The sequence below is a fragment of the Drosophila subobscura genome, chromosome A, assembly GCF_008121235.1.
Source record: "Drosophila subobscura isolate 14011-0131.10 chromosome A, UCBerk_Dsub_1.0, whole genome shotgun sequence".
In the NCBI taxonomy this organism is placed as follows: Eukaryota; Metazoa; Arthropoda; class Insecta; order Diptera; family Drosophilidae; genus Drosophila; species Drosophila subobscura.
Genome location: NC_048530.1, coordinates 21,604,851 through 21,618,535, shown reverse-complemented (window position 1 = coordinate 21,618,535; position 13,685 = coordinate 21,604,851). Strand labels below are relative to the sequence as shown.

Below are 13,685 nucleotides of genomic sequence, written 5' to 3'. Positions count from 1 at the left end.
GCTATGATTCATGGCAGTGTCAGCGCAAGTGCCATTCGCAAGACAAAACACATAAATCCTCCATCCCCAACCCAATCCAATCCCAGGCACACTCAGTGCGCACCCACAACGGGCAAGTGGCACCCAGCTTGAGACAAGCCGCGAAGCAGCATTGCAGGACGTCGCAGGATGTGGCACTGATTCGGGTTTCCCAGTTGAGTAGTTATCATCAAATTGGCAAGTGCACGGGCCTCAGAGGGAGAGAGAGAGAGAGAGAGTGAACGAGCGCGTGCCGGCGCAGCAGGTTGCCCGTTTGCATTTTGCTCATCAACGCAGGCAGGACAGATACGGGGGGACTTCCTTATGCGACTGTGAGAACTGTTGCAATTTGTTTGTTTGTTTTGCCTTGTTATGTCGTCGCTTTGTTTTCCCGCGAACACACCATTTGTGGAGGGTTTCTGCTCTGCTCTGCTCTGCAAAGGGTTGCTCCGGGAAACCATCATCATCGTCGCACCCTCAAGCCGTACCCACGAGCATTTCTGCTCGGAATCATCAGTTTGTTTATGATTAACGCGCGCTAATTTCATTCATTTCGCACTCAATGGGCTTCGGCTCAGGGCCGTGCTGTGTCGGGTATCGGGTCTCGCGGGACTTGCACGGAGCACACTTATGCTTATTGGATTTACTCGAGCGTCCGCTCTGCTCCGCTCTGGACATGTGAAACGCGGGGGAGGTTTCCGGGGCAACTATCTGTTCTGTGAAGTTCACACGACCGCTCGGTCGGTCGGTCGGTTGGTCGGGCAGCAGCCGACCGCAAGTACCCCCGGATAATAACCATTATCCTGCGGCCGACATAGGATCGCGAACGATTTGCCGCTGATTGGAGTTGACTTTGAGGTGTCAAAATACAAATCCCGAACCGACGTCGAAGCGAACAAAATTATTTGATCATCATTATCAGACCATCCCTCTCGGGCTTTGCGTGCGGACATTCGCACAGGGACGGGCGGCAACTAATAATCTTATTAGAATTAATGAAGGAATTTCCAATTTGAGGCGACAGGCGCCGCCTGCCTGCCATCCTGCCAGCTGCTGCTCCTGCTCCTGCTGCTGCTGCTGCTCTGCGAAAGCGATTTAATGTTAATAAGTCCTAAACGCCAACAATGTGGAGTTCCTGCTGCTCCCCGAGCTAGGCCAAAGAGAAATTCCTCGATGAACGTGCCTCTATGCGGAAAGTGAATCGAGTTGTGCCCCAGCAGCTGACACAGATTATGAAACGAGTGGAGGGGAGTCAAGTGGGTGCTCTTCGCGCCACGGGATGGGTGCTGGGAGTCTACTTAAAGCGGTCAGAGACCCTGACCAAGGTTCTAAACGAATCAAAATTGGCCAAAGATAGATTTGACTTTATTCCTTTATTTTCCTATATTTAAATTGTGAAATATTCTTTCCCAATATAAAGCTTCTTTTAACATAAATAAATCACATAATTATCTCTGTGTGTGTCACTGGCAAAGACTTGCATTGTGCTCAGAGACACAGAGAGAGAGAGGGAGATGTTCAGTGAAGAAGTGACAAAAGGCTCGATGCTTTAACATCATCAGCATCGCCATCGGCATGGCTCTTATCTTCAACATTATCGAGGCGGCATTCGATGGCCGATTGACCCAACAAACGAAGACACAACTGCAGGTGCCTGTCATTGACAGCAGTCAAAATCAACATCAACATCAACATCAATGTCGTTGTTGGCGTTGACGTTGTCATCATCATTTTCATTAATGGTAAACCAATCATTTTTCAATTATATTCACCGCTGGATACAAATTGTCTGATTTGCGTGTGCCACAAGCCAGTCGAAGCCAGACCAAAATCGAGTTTGGCACCGGCACTGTGAGCGGGAGAGGGACAGGGACTGAGACTGAGACTGGGACTTGGGCGCCATGTCACGCCTACCTGACACCACCCCTAGAAACTAACAGAACACCCCACAAATTCGTCTCCAACTGCCAGTTATGTATCTGACGAGTATGCCCTGCACATCGTAGGTTTTGTCGGATTGATTGGGCGTGCAGAAATCAAGGAAATAATTACACAATTAATGCAAAAAGAGTTGCCCATTCCGGGATATTCCCATGAATGGATGTAGCAGCATATTTGATCTCTTTCTAGGGCAGCAAAGGAATGTCTTTCGATCTCTCCTATAGGGTATTCCCGTTTCGGATTGGCATCCTCCATCGATGGATGGCCAGGGTCTTCTGTTGCCTGTTTCGCTTGTGTGAGGCGCGACAAACCAATTGAAGTGTCAAACGCATGCAGGCGACGCCGCGTGGCGCCACGCCCTCGAATTGCAACAGTTGATAAAGTGCACAACTTTTGCGGGTTAAGTTGGCAGCTCCGACTGTGCCATATAAAAAAGTCTGGATCACGCTGTGACCGGCTGCATCCCCTGCCCGCCCCTGCAGCAGCTCCAGTGCGGAGCTGCCCCATTATCCGACCATAATTCGCTGACAATTCTTCAATTACGCCTGCAGGTGGGAGTACCCATCTGAATGGAGTGTGGATTGAGTACCGATCCGGGGCAGATGACAAGGCTCATTGCCCCGGTTCGAGTGCGTCCACGCCCATGCCACAGAAGCAGACACGGAGGAACAGTCAACCAGCCACACAGCCACCCAGCCACACAGCCACCCATCCACCCATTCAACAATGAATGTTTCTAATCTATAAAATTAATTTTCTCAAAATGTTTTTCCCCCGTTTAATTTTTATTTCCGGGTAAGTGTTTTGTTTGCCCGCTTAGCCACCCCGCCCAGCCCCACACTCCCGAAATCCCCCTGGGACCGGGCAGGAAGCTCAGATTGTAAAATGCTCGCATTTTCCTGTAAAATTTCCACAGTCGGGATGGGACCATTCCACTTCATTCAATGAGAATGCCCTGCCCTTTCCCTTTCTCACATCCATTCTTGTGTGTGTGTGTGTGTGTGTGTGTGTCTGCCAGTAATCAGCAGTTGGCAAAGCCAAAACGTGAAACCGCAGTTTCCTTTGAGCCACCAATACATACGAATAGCACCCTCCATCCTCCCACCTCGCGCCACTTGTTGTTGCAAATTAGCGTGAAATGCGATTTATAATGTCAATTGTATCCGCTGTATCTGCTGTATCTTCGGTTGCTGTTTCAGTCTCAGTTTCTGTGTAGCCGCTTGTGCGCGGAGCTTAGACATAATTGAAAAATATGCTCACAGACAGCCAGACCGCCAGACAGCCAGACAGCGAGACAGCGAGATGAAAGTGTGGATTAGTTGTCGGGCAGAACCAGTGGACTGCTGCTGAGGGGCAGGGCAGATGTAAACAGGTTCCCCAAGGAGAGCAAGTTACGTTTGCCATCAATCAATGGCATCCAGCCATGAATGACCATCAATCAAGGAACGAGTTTCCCCAACCAACACCACGGACTTCGACCAAGTCCAAGTCCGGGGGCCGGGGCAACTATTTGCTCTAATTGAATAACGGCCGCGCCTAATTTTTGACCCCCATCTACTCGTACCTACGTCCAGGCAACCCTTTTAGAGGCCGCCCCTCCTAATGGCTACTGCAAACAATGAAACTGTCAAAATTTCGCTTTGCTTTTTTAACAAATGGACGCAACGGCAGACAGGAAATTAGTTGGCCTGTGCCGCACTCTCTCACTCCAACTCTCACTCTCAAATGGAACAGCATAATGGCTACTGTGGAGTGAAGCAACTAAGCTGAAGGGTACACTAGTTATAAGCCTTCAATTTTAGTAAGTATTATCTCATTCGTCTGTGGAGGCAGTGAATGGTCCAACACGCAATTTCTCCGCTTCATTATAAACTTATTTTTTATATCGCTCCGAAAGTGATTTTACATCGATCTACTTGCATGATTGGCTGATTTAATGGGCATGCAATCCTGATGCTGATGAAAAAAATGCCCCAAAACTTGTAGCAAAAAAAGCCTTACAACTTCTTACTAACTTCTCTTTTAGCTGCCCCGTCCTGTCGCTGTTAATCATGATTGCAGCTCTATAAGCATCGATTCATTCGTGCCAGGGATCTTTCTCTTCTGCCATTTATGCAGATCCATTGGTGTCCCTTGGCCTCGGCTGCCACTGCCACTGCCACAGCTCAAGTGGCCGTTCTGTTTCAATTGGGTTTTCGGGCTCTCATGCACTTGGTTTTGGTGCAGGAAAATTAAGTATAACTCATTATCGCAATCAAGAAATCCTTTGGCTACGCTGCCACACTTGACGTTAACGGCAGGGAGAATAACAAAAACAACAAGAAGGAGTAGAAGAACGAGATGGAGTTGGAGTTGGAGATGGAGAGTACTGTGTTTGCTTTGTCAGACGGCTGGAATCGGATTTGTTGCTGGTTGCACACCAATTTTCTACTCAAAACTTATGACAGCCAATTCGAGAGAACGAACGAAAATTATACAGACACTCGAGGGCTGCTGGGACCGGTGCATGGCATGACTATTCAGTTTTTCAATATATATATGTACATATATATAGAAATATATATGCAGTCGCTTCTCCAGCGAGGGTCTGTGCCCTGCCCCTCCTGCTGGCCCGCCCGTGCTGCGGGGAGCTTGTTGAAATCAACATCAAACCTTTAATTTGATGATTCTGCAAATAATTTGTCGGAGTCGTTGACGTTTTTTGTTTCGTCTGCGGGCACTCGTACCCGTCCTCATAGTACGAGTAGCAGTCGCCATCCCAGCACTTTCTGTCTGTCTGTTGACTTTTCCGCGCAGTCGAGGCGTGAAAATATAATAACACCTTTTTAATTATATTTCCCCCAGCCCCAGCCCCGGCCGCACAGCTCAGTGTGTGTGCGAGTGTATTCCACTCCTCTATGCCCATTGTTGAGCACACAGAGGCAGAAAAAAAGTGAAAGGCTTTGGCCGCAAATTAACCAGAATTTGCCATTGCCGGCAGTCGCCAAATTAGACCGATCGCGGCGATTCATGCTCGTTATTAGAGCTTGTGAGTCATCCGCCCCATTCCGACATCCTCCATCGCACTAACCCACTTCCTCCCACTACTCCCACACCTTCTCCTCCTCCTCCACCGCTCGGTTCTTCAAATCATTCCGAGTTGAATGCACTGCGGAGTGTCGGTCCGTATATGGCCAACAGTTTATCGTTTATGGCTGTGCCATCGCGTATTTATAGCCCTGCCAATTGGTCAGATGTAATTACAATCTGAGAGATTCTACAGGGTAAGAACTTTAGGCACTGGAATCTCTAAGAATGATGCAGAATTTCGTGTGTTTTTAGCAAAGAATTTTGATAGAAAAAGATTATTAGCTGTTCCAAAAAACCAACACGTGGAAAATCGAGTCATTCGCCGATCCAACTTTTGGGTTGAAATTCCCAGATAAATTTAAGACCTAAGCTCTAGTTCTCAAGCGCAGAGTATACAGGAAATCCATGGACAACAACAACAACAAAAAAGAGTTTCCAAATGACTAATTTTCCAATGTACAAACACTCTGGCGGCTCTCCGTCTCTCTCCTACTCGATGAGTCCAATCGAAAAACAAGTTCGTTGTGTGGGAGCTGGAAATTGGATTGAATTGAATTGTGCTGGGCTGTGGTTTGGGTTGCCCAATCTGTACGATCAACGATAATGTTTATTGAGTAAATACACAAATATAACACATTCCGTTTGGATTGTCATGCGATAATTACGCCTTTCAAAACGCGATAATAGGCTTCATTCAGTGGCGGAGCCAGCAGATTGCCCTCTTCCTTGGATTTGGATTCCAATTGGGCTGACGACTGAATGGGGATTGGAATGGATTTGGATTTGGATTGGATGATGGCAGCACTTTGGCCAAGAAATCGTTAGACGTTGCTGCCTAATTGTTTGATGAGTTTTGACTTGGCTTCAATGTTAAGCTAAGTGGGAAAAGTGTTTCAATTATCGCCAGCGTTTTTCTTTTTTCTTCTTTAGATTAGTTTCGAAGTAAAGTTACTTCCACTATAACTAAGGAGTCTAGGACCTTAAATCATTGAACCGTATAGTCCGAACTGTCTGCACTTTATAATAAATTTAATTTCGAATGCAATTGCGTTGAAGTTGTTCCATAAAATCAACCATAATTTCATTAATGTTTATCGTTTAACTTCCATCAAATATGAGAATGGAATGTGGAGCAGTGGGGTTGCATTTCCGATGGATACAAGTTCCCATCGATGACTCAACCTGGCTATCGGCTAATTGCTGCCGCAATCGATTTCTAATTGAGCGGCCTCTCCGCTTCGCTTCGCTTTGCTCCGTTCCATTGCTCTTCCACTCTAGTGGCCAATGACAGAGACAGAGACCCCACTGCCAATGGAACGCGTTAAGTGTTTAACAAGCTACTTTCCCACTTCAAGACACGGCACAAAAAACGAACGTGTACTAGTAGCAATGGGGGGAAGCAGACAACAGAAAAAAACAAAATCCAAACAAAGTGTCTGAAATAATTCGGAGATCTGGTGCTCATTTTGCGCTAATAAGTCCACCACGATATGACAAAGATAAAGCAAAAGGATGTTGTGGCTGCTGATGATGATGAGGATGCTGATGGGATGGAGTGCGTGCCGTGTGCTGGGTGGAAGAGAAGAAATCATTACCAGCCAGAGGGAAAACCAGCCGAGGTCACGTTTCCGCACTGTGGGTGGGCAGCGGGGGAGACAAAAAAATAGAAGTGCAGAGGCCAAGGCAAATCCCACTCGAAATAAACAACAAACAAAACGCAGCAAATTAATAACAGCATCGGGGCAAGGCAGGGTCCATCTACACGTCCACCCAAGCGAGCGGCCTGTGGCCTGTCCTCCCCCCAGCCATCGCTGGCGAGCAATAAGTGTAATTGCGACAATGTGGCTGCACTTACACGTGTCATCGCAACATCATCGGCCTCATCCTGCCGATGCGAAAGTAACGTGCCACAACGCACTTGCAGCATCCACCCCCGGTACCCGGCACCCGGCACCCGTTACCCGCTACCCGCTACACGGAACGTTGGCTCAAACCCTCCCCCGGGGATGCGCGTTTGCCGGGGCTTGGCACAAACCACAGTGGCACATTGTTCCCATTGACTTTTACATGTGTTCTTCGGGGAAAACACTCCCCTGCAAACCACTCCCACCGAACTAGCTGCCTGTCAAAGCGAACTTTGGGGGATTACATCCCAAGACAGATGATCAAATAAGTGATGCTAACTGCTGTAATAGATGACAATATTCAATGAAATTATTAATAAACACAACAAAGTGAATCATAATTGTTAACAAATATTATTTACTCTACTCGAATCCAAGTTTATCGCAATTCGAGCTTGGGTAATGATTCAATTGATAAAAAACTGAGGAATGTGTGCAAGCTTCTGCCAGAATTTAGGCTCCAAATGCTTCCCCGAAATTCCACATTAATCTATCATTTCTATCCATTTTTTGTTGTCAATCAAGTAGAGAAGAGAACTCTTCTCCTCTCTAGCCACCCACTTGCTGTACACGTTTCCGTTTCATTTTCCTGGAAACCTCAAGTGTGGAAAATTAAAATCCACTCTCCCCACCAATGATTCCATAAGCATATGATGTCGGGGTTGACATCGCCGGGCGAAGGTAACACAATACGGCGGTGCCGCATCGTCAGCAACTACTTAAAACGCAATTATATGCATTATTATTTGGCTGCTGGCTGCGTGGCTGGCGAGTGTGCTTTATTTTTACACACAAATACGAGGAATACCGCCAGAAGGAGGAGAACGAGAACCCGGAGCAGCAGGAACATGCACAAAAAAAGGGAATACGACGAGTATTTAAATGCCCACCTCAGCTACTAATTATTACCAGGAAAAACTCTTGAAATTGACGTTTCATTTTGTGCGGCGGGGCACGTCAACACCAAAAGAGTGTGTGGCAAGCGGAGCGAAAGGGGAAAGAGAGACAGAGAGAGAGAGAGATCGCACTCCAGACTGCAACTCGGTGGATTCTCCTCCGTCTGTTTTCACTCAACAAAAGGGGTACCCGAGGACGGTCCAACCTCAACTCCAACACCAAGTCCAAGTCAATGTCGAGTCGAAGAGTCGTCGTGATTATGCACAACCCGAAACGATCGAACTGCACCGCGTCTGCTCCAACAGATTAACGCACTCCAGAAATTATAAAAAAATAATATTTTTCTTAGAACTGATACCATTTTAAGCGAATTGGTACTCGGCGCAGAGTCAACAAAATGAAGAAGTTCCACGATCATCCGCGGCCTGAGAAAATGTCTCGGAACCCCAGAACACAGAACAAGGAAGAGAGAGAGGAGCGAGGAGAGAGGGCAGCGAGCGGCGGGGAGAACGATGTGAGGTAGGTAACACGATCGCCAGCGATGTGGAGGAAGACGGCATTGCGTCAAGTGGCAGCATCGGCGAGTCGACTTGTCTGCCACAAGTCTGCTCCACTGCCATCGACTGCTCTGACGCGCGATCGGGGGCCCTGGAACTGGAATTTGCTCCGTGCCGTGGTTCGCTTTTGGTTCCCAGGCAACCACCGCATGGGTTGGGGGAACTGCCAATCGGGCCGCAGCTACTCCAACGACCAGCTCCAATGACGCTTGCACATTTTGACCGAGTCCCAGTCCCGAGTCCCAAGTCCCAGGCCGCGCTTCATTCAGAGCCGACTCTGACTCTCTATCGAGACATTGTTCACTTGGACGCGTCGACACTTGAGTAAATTAGTTTCGTAGAACTTGTGGGCACTGACCATTCTTATGGGAGTGGAAATGGCCACACGGGGGAAGAAAAAGCAAACCTTATCAAGAAAACGATTCCAATGCTAGTTTTGACTAAAAAAAGGCGCAAGTAAATCCTCAAATAAGTCACCGAAAACCGCGAATAATGATCCATAAAGATTTCTATGTCCAGTGTTTGCGTACAGCAAAGAGAGTAAAAACTAAGGAACTCTTTCAAATCTACAATATCCTTCTGAGGCATTTTGGAATCGAAATTGCTATTCCCTTCGAACGAATGAATACTTTTTCAGCCCTGAAATTCATTCATTTCTGCTTCGGGGTTGCAAATTTATTCACACAGAAACGTGTAATTGCCCAGACACAAAACACAGTCGAGGCACACATACTCATGCAGGCACAAGTACTCACACACTCGCTTGCACACTCATGTACACACACACAGCATCACTCACTCACACGAAGACGAAATTGGCAGCACAAAAAGTTCTCTTGGCAAAGTTACCGAGGAGGAGCAGGGGGACCCACACCTAGGTCCTAGCTGGAGCTCAGTAGGTGCCCGTGGGCGGGGGGGGTGAGTGTGAGTGTGAGTGGGCGTGGTAGTGGCAGTGGCAGCCACTGCTAGTGGCATGGAAAATTAACAATTTTTCAATTAAAATCAATACCGAGTGTGTACTTGGAGTCTGGTAGTGCTTTTGCGTTCCCTCTTTCGGTTCGTGGTTCGGGCTTCGGTTTTGGGTTTTTGCTTTTCGTTTGGGCCCAAAAAGCAAGCAAGCAAACGGGTGCGAAAAGTGTCTGAGTGTGTGTGTGTGTGTGTGTGTGGGTTGTGGTTTTGGGAGGTGTCAAGGGTAATCTGCATGTGTGTGTGTGTGTGTTGTGCACATTTCATGAAAATAGCTTAAGTGCCTGAAAATATGCAACGCATTCGATGCTGACGACAAGCGAACTTTGGCTTACTCTTAGTGCTCGTGTGTGTGTGCGTGTGTGTGTGTGTGTGTATGTGTCACTGTCTGCATGTATGCGTGTCATTGTGTGTGCGGTTGTTCTGTTGTTAGTTTTCGGGCGCCGTCGTTGCCAGCCAAAAGCAAAATTTCCAAAGCCTTTTTTTTTACTCAAACTTAACTTGGACTCACGCACACTGCCACTGCCACTGCCACAGACACTGGCAAATAGTGCCGTTAGTTTCAATGACACTTGCAGGCCACGCACATCTACATTCACACTTACTTACGCACATGTATGTGTGTGTGTGTGTGTGTGGGCCTGTGTCTGTGTAGGTCCTTGCCGCTATTCCTTTGCTTCTTTCGCTTCGAGTTCGTTCTTCTTTTGCATCGTTTTGCGGTTGTTTGGGTCTTTTTCGAGTATTTTGTGGCTGTCTAACTGTTGAGTCCTGCTGTCCTGCCCCACTGTGCAGCTGTCAGCTGTGTGTGTGTTCGAGAGAGAGAGAGAGAGAGAGAGAGAAAGGGACTGACTCCATTTGTGGGCACCGCAAACAACGTTAAATGCAAATTTACGCTCTTCTCTTGGCACCCCCAAGCCCTTTCTTCTATCTCTGGTCTGGTCTACAACTAACATGCCCCATGCCACTCAAACACCCCTCACCCACCGCCATGACCCTCATCAGCTGTACACACAAAATGGCCGTACTTTGGCGCCATTGCCTCAGCCAGTTGTACATACGTCTCCAGCTCCTTGTTGCTGCTGCTGCCACTGCTGCTCTTGATGACTATTGCCGTTATTGCCCCAGCCAACCAGACATAGACAGAGACGGAGAGATGCCCACAAGCAGTGGAAATGAAAGTGGAAATGGAAATGGAAGTGGAAGTGGAAGTGGTAGTGGCAGCGCTCTCTCTTTCACACTCTCTGGCCAAAATTGAAGTGTTAGTAGTAATGCTACTAATTGGACTCGCTTTTAGCAACGCTTCATGTGCCTCCAAGCAAGCAAGAGGCAAAAAGCTCCTTCAAAGTGCCCACTCAGAATGCTCTACACACACACACACACACACACACGCACACATACACGACTCTGTTTGTGTGTGGTGGTATACTACTCTCCAAAGTCTATAATTGGAAAATTTTACACACTCGAAATTCAATTTCCACTACGACTACAGCAACTGCAACTGCAACAGCGACTGCGACTGCGAGAGGCAACAAAACCATTTGCCGAATGCCAGTTGGCATCGTGGAAAGTGTGGCACGGCGCGGGTGCGGGAGCGGGTGCGGGTGCGGGATGTCTGGATGCCTGGTTGCCTGGCTGGTGCTTAGCTGGGGCTTAGTGGGTTAATTGCATACATATGCAGGTTTGTATGTATGTGTGTACTGATGTACAGTTGTGTGCGCTTAGGAGATGTTTTAATTAGCGGAGATGGCAGACAGATGGTGAAAGGAAATCCGATTACTACGAGCGCCAAAGCCAAGCAAATGGATTCCTGCAGAACAAACGTGGAGGTAGCACACACCCCATCTAATCGATACATTTGCGTATTAATTAGTTATAGGTATCTCTGCTTATTGATTACGATCGGTTATCCAGCTTAATTCATCGGAAAAGAAGAGACAAATTCAATATTAAACATTGGATTTCAATCTTTCTTTCGATAAAATGCCGATACTTAATCGATCGATTGGTGCAATTTCCATCGCCATTGCAAGCAGTTTCAGCTGTGGCTATCCTCAGCCGCAGGCTCTGCCTATGCTACACCCAGATATACATGTATGTATATACTTTTCGGCTGGTTTGTGTGTGTAAGTGCCTGGCACTCGAGGCAGAGCTTGCCATTAGCATAACGACTCATACCACACCGCACCGCAGCGCACCTCCTTCCAAGTCTAGTCCATAGCCTCTTGCCGATGCCTATCCGATAGCGAACCCGTTCGACGTTCGACCCAGACTCCGTGGCTCCGTGGCTCTGTGGCTCTGAGTGGGCCACTCGAGGCGCGGCTAAAAGGGCAAATTCCGCGCGGGGCAGGGCACTGAAATTGCGCCATAATTACGCGAGTTTCTGTCGCTTTTTTTCTTCGATTTTGTTCGTCGGCTGCTAATCAAACATGGACAGGGGTAGAGCAGTTTTCGGTGTGCTTTTTAAGGGTGGCAATTTGCCAACGTTGAAGTTCACTCAATAAAACGCACACACACACACACACACACAGATACCAGATGCTCCATCTCGCTCTGGGGACCGTCTCCTTGCTCTCTCTCTCTTGCTCACACTCACTGGCGTTTTGGGTATCGGGACTTAGAACAATAACGGCCATTAAAATGCTTAATTATAAATTCGCAAACGTAGCTGAAAATATTCTTCCTTTTTTTTTACACCATAGCTCTCTCTCTCTGTCTCTCTTTCGCTCATTGTTTCTCTATCCCTCACGCTCTCTTTCCCTGTTGGCGTCGCCTGGCTGGGCTGCCCAGCGGGAGCGAGGCCGGGAGAGCTGACATTGACGAAGCGGACTGAGTTAAATGATTTCCGGATTTTGCGTTGTTCGCAATGCTGTGGACATGTTCCTTAAAGCATGCCAACTATGCGAGCAAAGGAAGAGCAAGAGCAAGAGAGAGAGGGAGAGAGAGAGAGCGAGGCGGGCAAGAGAGTGAAAGAGATGGGGAGCAAAAGCGCTTCGAGGAGGCTGCACTTGAGACACTCCTGCTCCGCCGCCGCTGATTGCTTATTACAAATGGTTAGCCATGATGCCATGATGACGCTGCACACACACACACACACACACACACACAGAGAAGCGGCCGGAGGTGTGAAAAATCAGAGCAGAGAAATCCAAACAAGTCGATGATGAGACCCTGAGATGATGACAAAAGAGCTTCTACAGCTCTGCAGTGTTCCGAAGGAGAGGAAATGCAAATTCCTTGGACGCGTTTTTGTTTTGCCAACAGCCAACACCAGCCAGCCAGTCAGCCAGCCAGCCAGTCAGCCAGTCAGCCAGCTCCACATTACTCGCTTCTCAGCGGATGTAATTAGTTCGTTAATTCATTAGGGAGCCCATTAATAGCAGCAGTCCTGCCGCTTCTGCCGCTCCTGCTGCTGCTGTAGAGACAAAGCCCACCAATGCAAAGTACAGGGAACAATGCCCCGCGTATCGGGTTACCTGTCTGACTCACCTGTATGCGATCCTCGGGCAGCTCCGTCTTCAGCGAGAGCATCTCGCGGGCATACACGTCCGGGTAGTGGGCCTCCTTGAAGGCCTCCTCCAGCTTCTCCAGCTGATAGCTGGTGAAGATCGTGCGGCTGTGCCTGCGCTTTTTCTTTTTCTTCTTGCTGTTCGGCCCAACGCCGAAGCCGTTCATGCCCTCCATGCCAAAGTCCTTGGGTGCCAGAGAGCCTGAAATAAAGTGCAGAACATCCGTAAGTTCTACTTGCTTCAAATCGTTGCCAAGTAGTTTTTTCTTTCATTCACGCACTTCCATTTGAAGTTGAATAAACTCATGAATCGAGACACCGCATTTCCGCAAGCATGCCCCATGCCCCTGCAACTATTTCAAGCGTCTTCCCGCTCCAATATTCTTGTCAAATTAGTTGACGAGGCTCCCATGACCCACAGACTGAACCGCGACGGCCGGAACCCCAGACCCCCGGCCACATGTGGCAGTCGGCGCTGAAGCGCGGCTCTAAGTGGTTTTTTCTCTGTTGTTTTAAACATTTAATAATTGTATCTAGTTTCCCACTTGTCGGCAATTGTTTGCTTTGTTGTTTTGTTGCTGCTGTTGGGGATTGTCACACATCATCTTTGCTTCCAAGGAAAACCCCACTTGACATCCAAATGTAAAAGTGAAAGCGGCCAAAGGAAGCGATTGCGATTGGGATTGGGAGATGACAGGCGCGGTAGCTGCGTTGACAGGGGTTTTCTGATGACTGTCAGAGGATTACGGGCATACAAAAATGTATAAAGTTGAGGCTGGCATTGCGATCCTTGCGAGTCGGCCACTTCTAGCCCAGTGCCAAATT

At 48.1% G+C, this 13,685-nt stretch overlaps 1 protein-coding gene across 2 annotated transcripts in view; it reads right to left on the bottom strand.

Annotated features, from left to right (window-relative positions):
- Positions 1-13,685, bottom strand: part of LOC117890544 (homeotic protein ocelliless) — a 38,503-nt gene that overhangs the window by 8,898 nt on the left and 15,920 nt on the right. For both annotated transcript variants that reach the window (XM_034795472.1, XM_034795481.1), the window contains exon 3: positions 12,842-13,062. In XM_034795472.1, the coding sequence (XP_034651363.1) occupies positions 12,842-13,062 (221 nt within the window). The remainder of the gene's footprint in view (positions 1-12,841; positions 13,063-13,685) is intronic.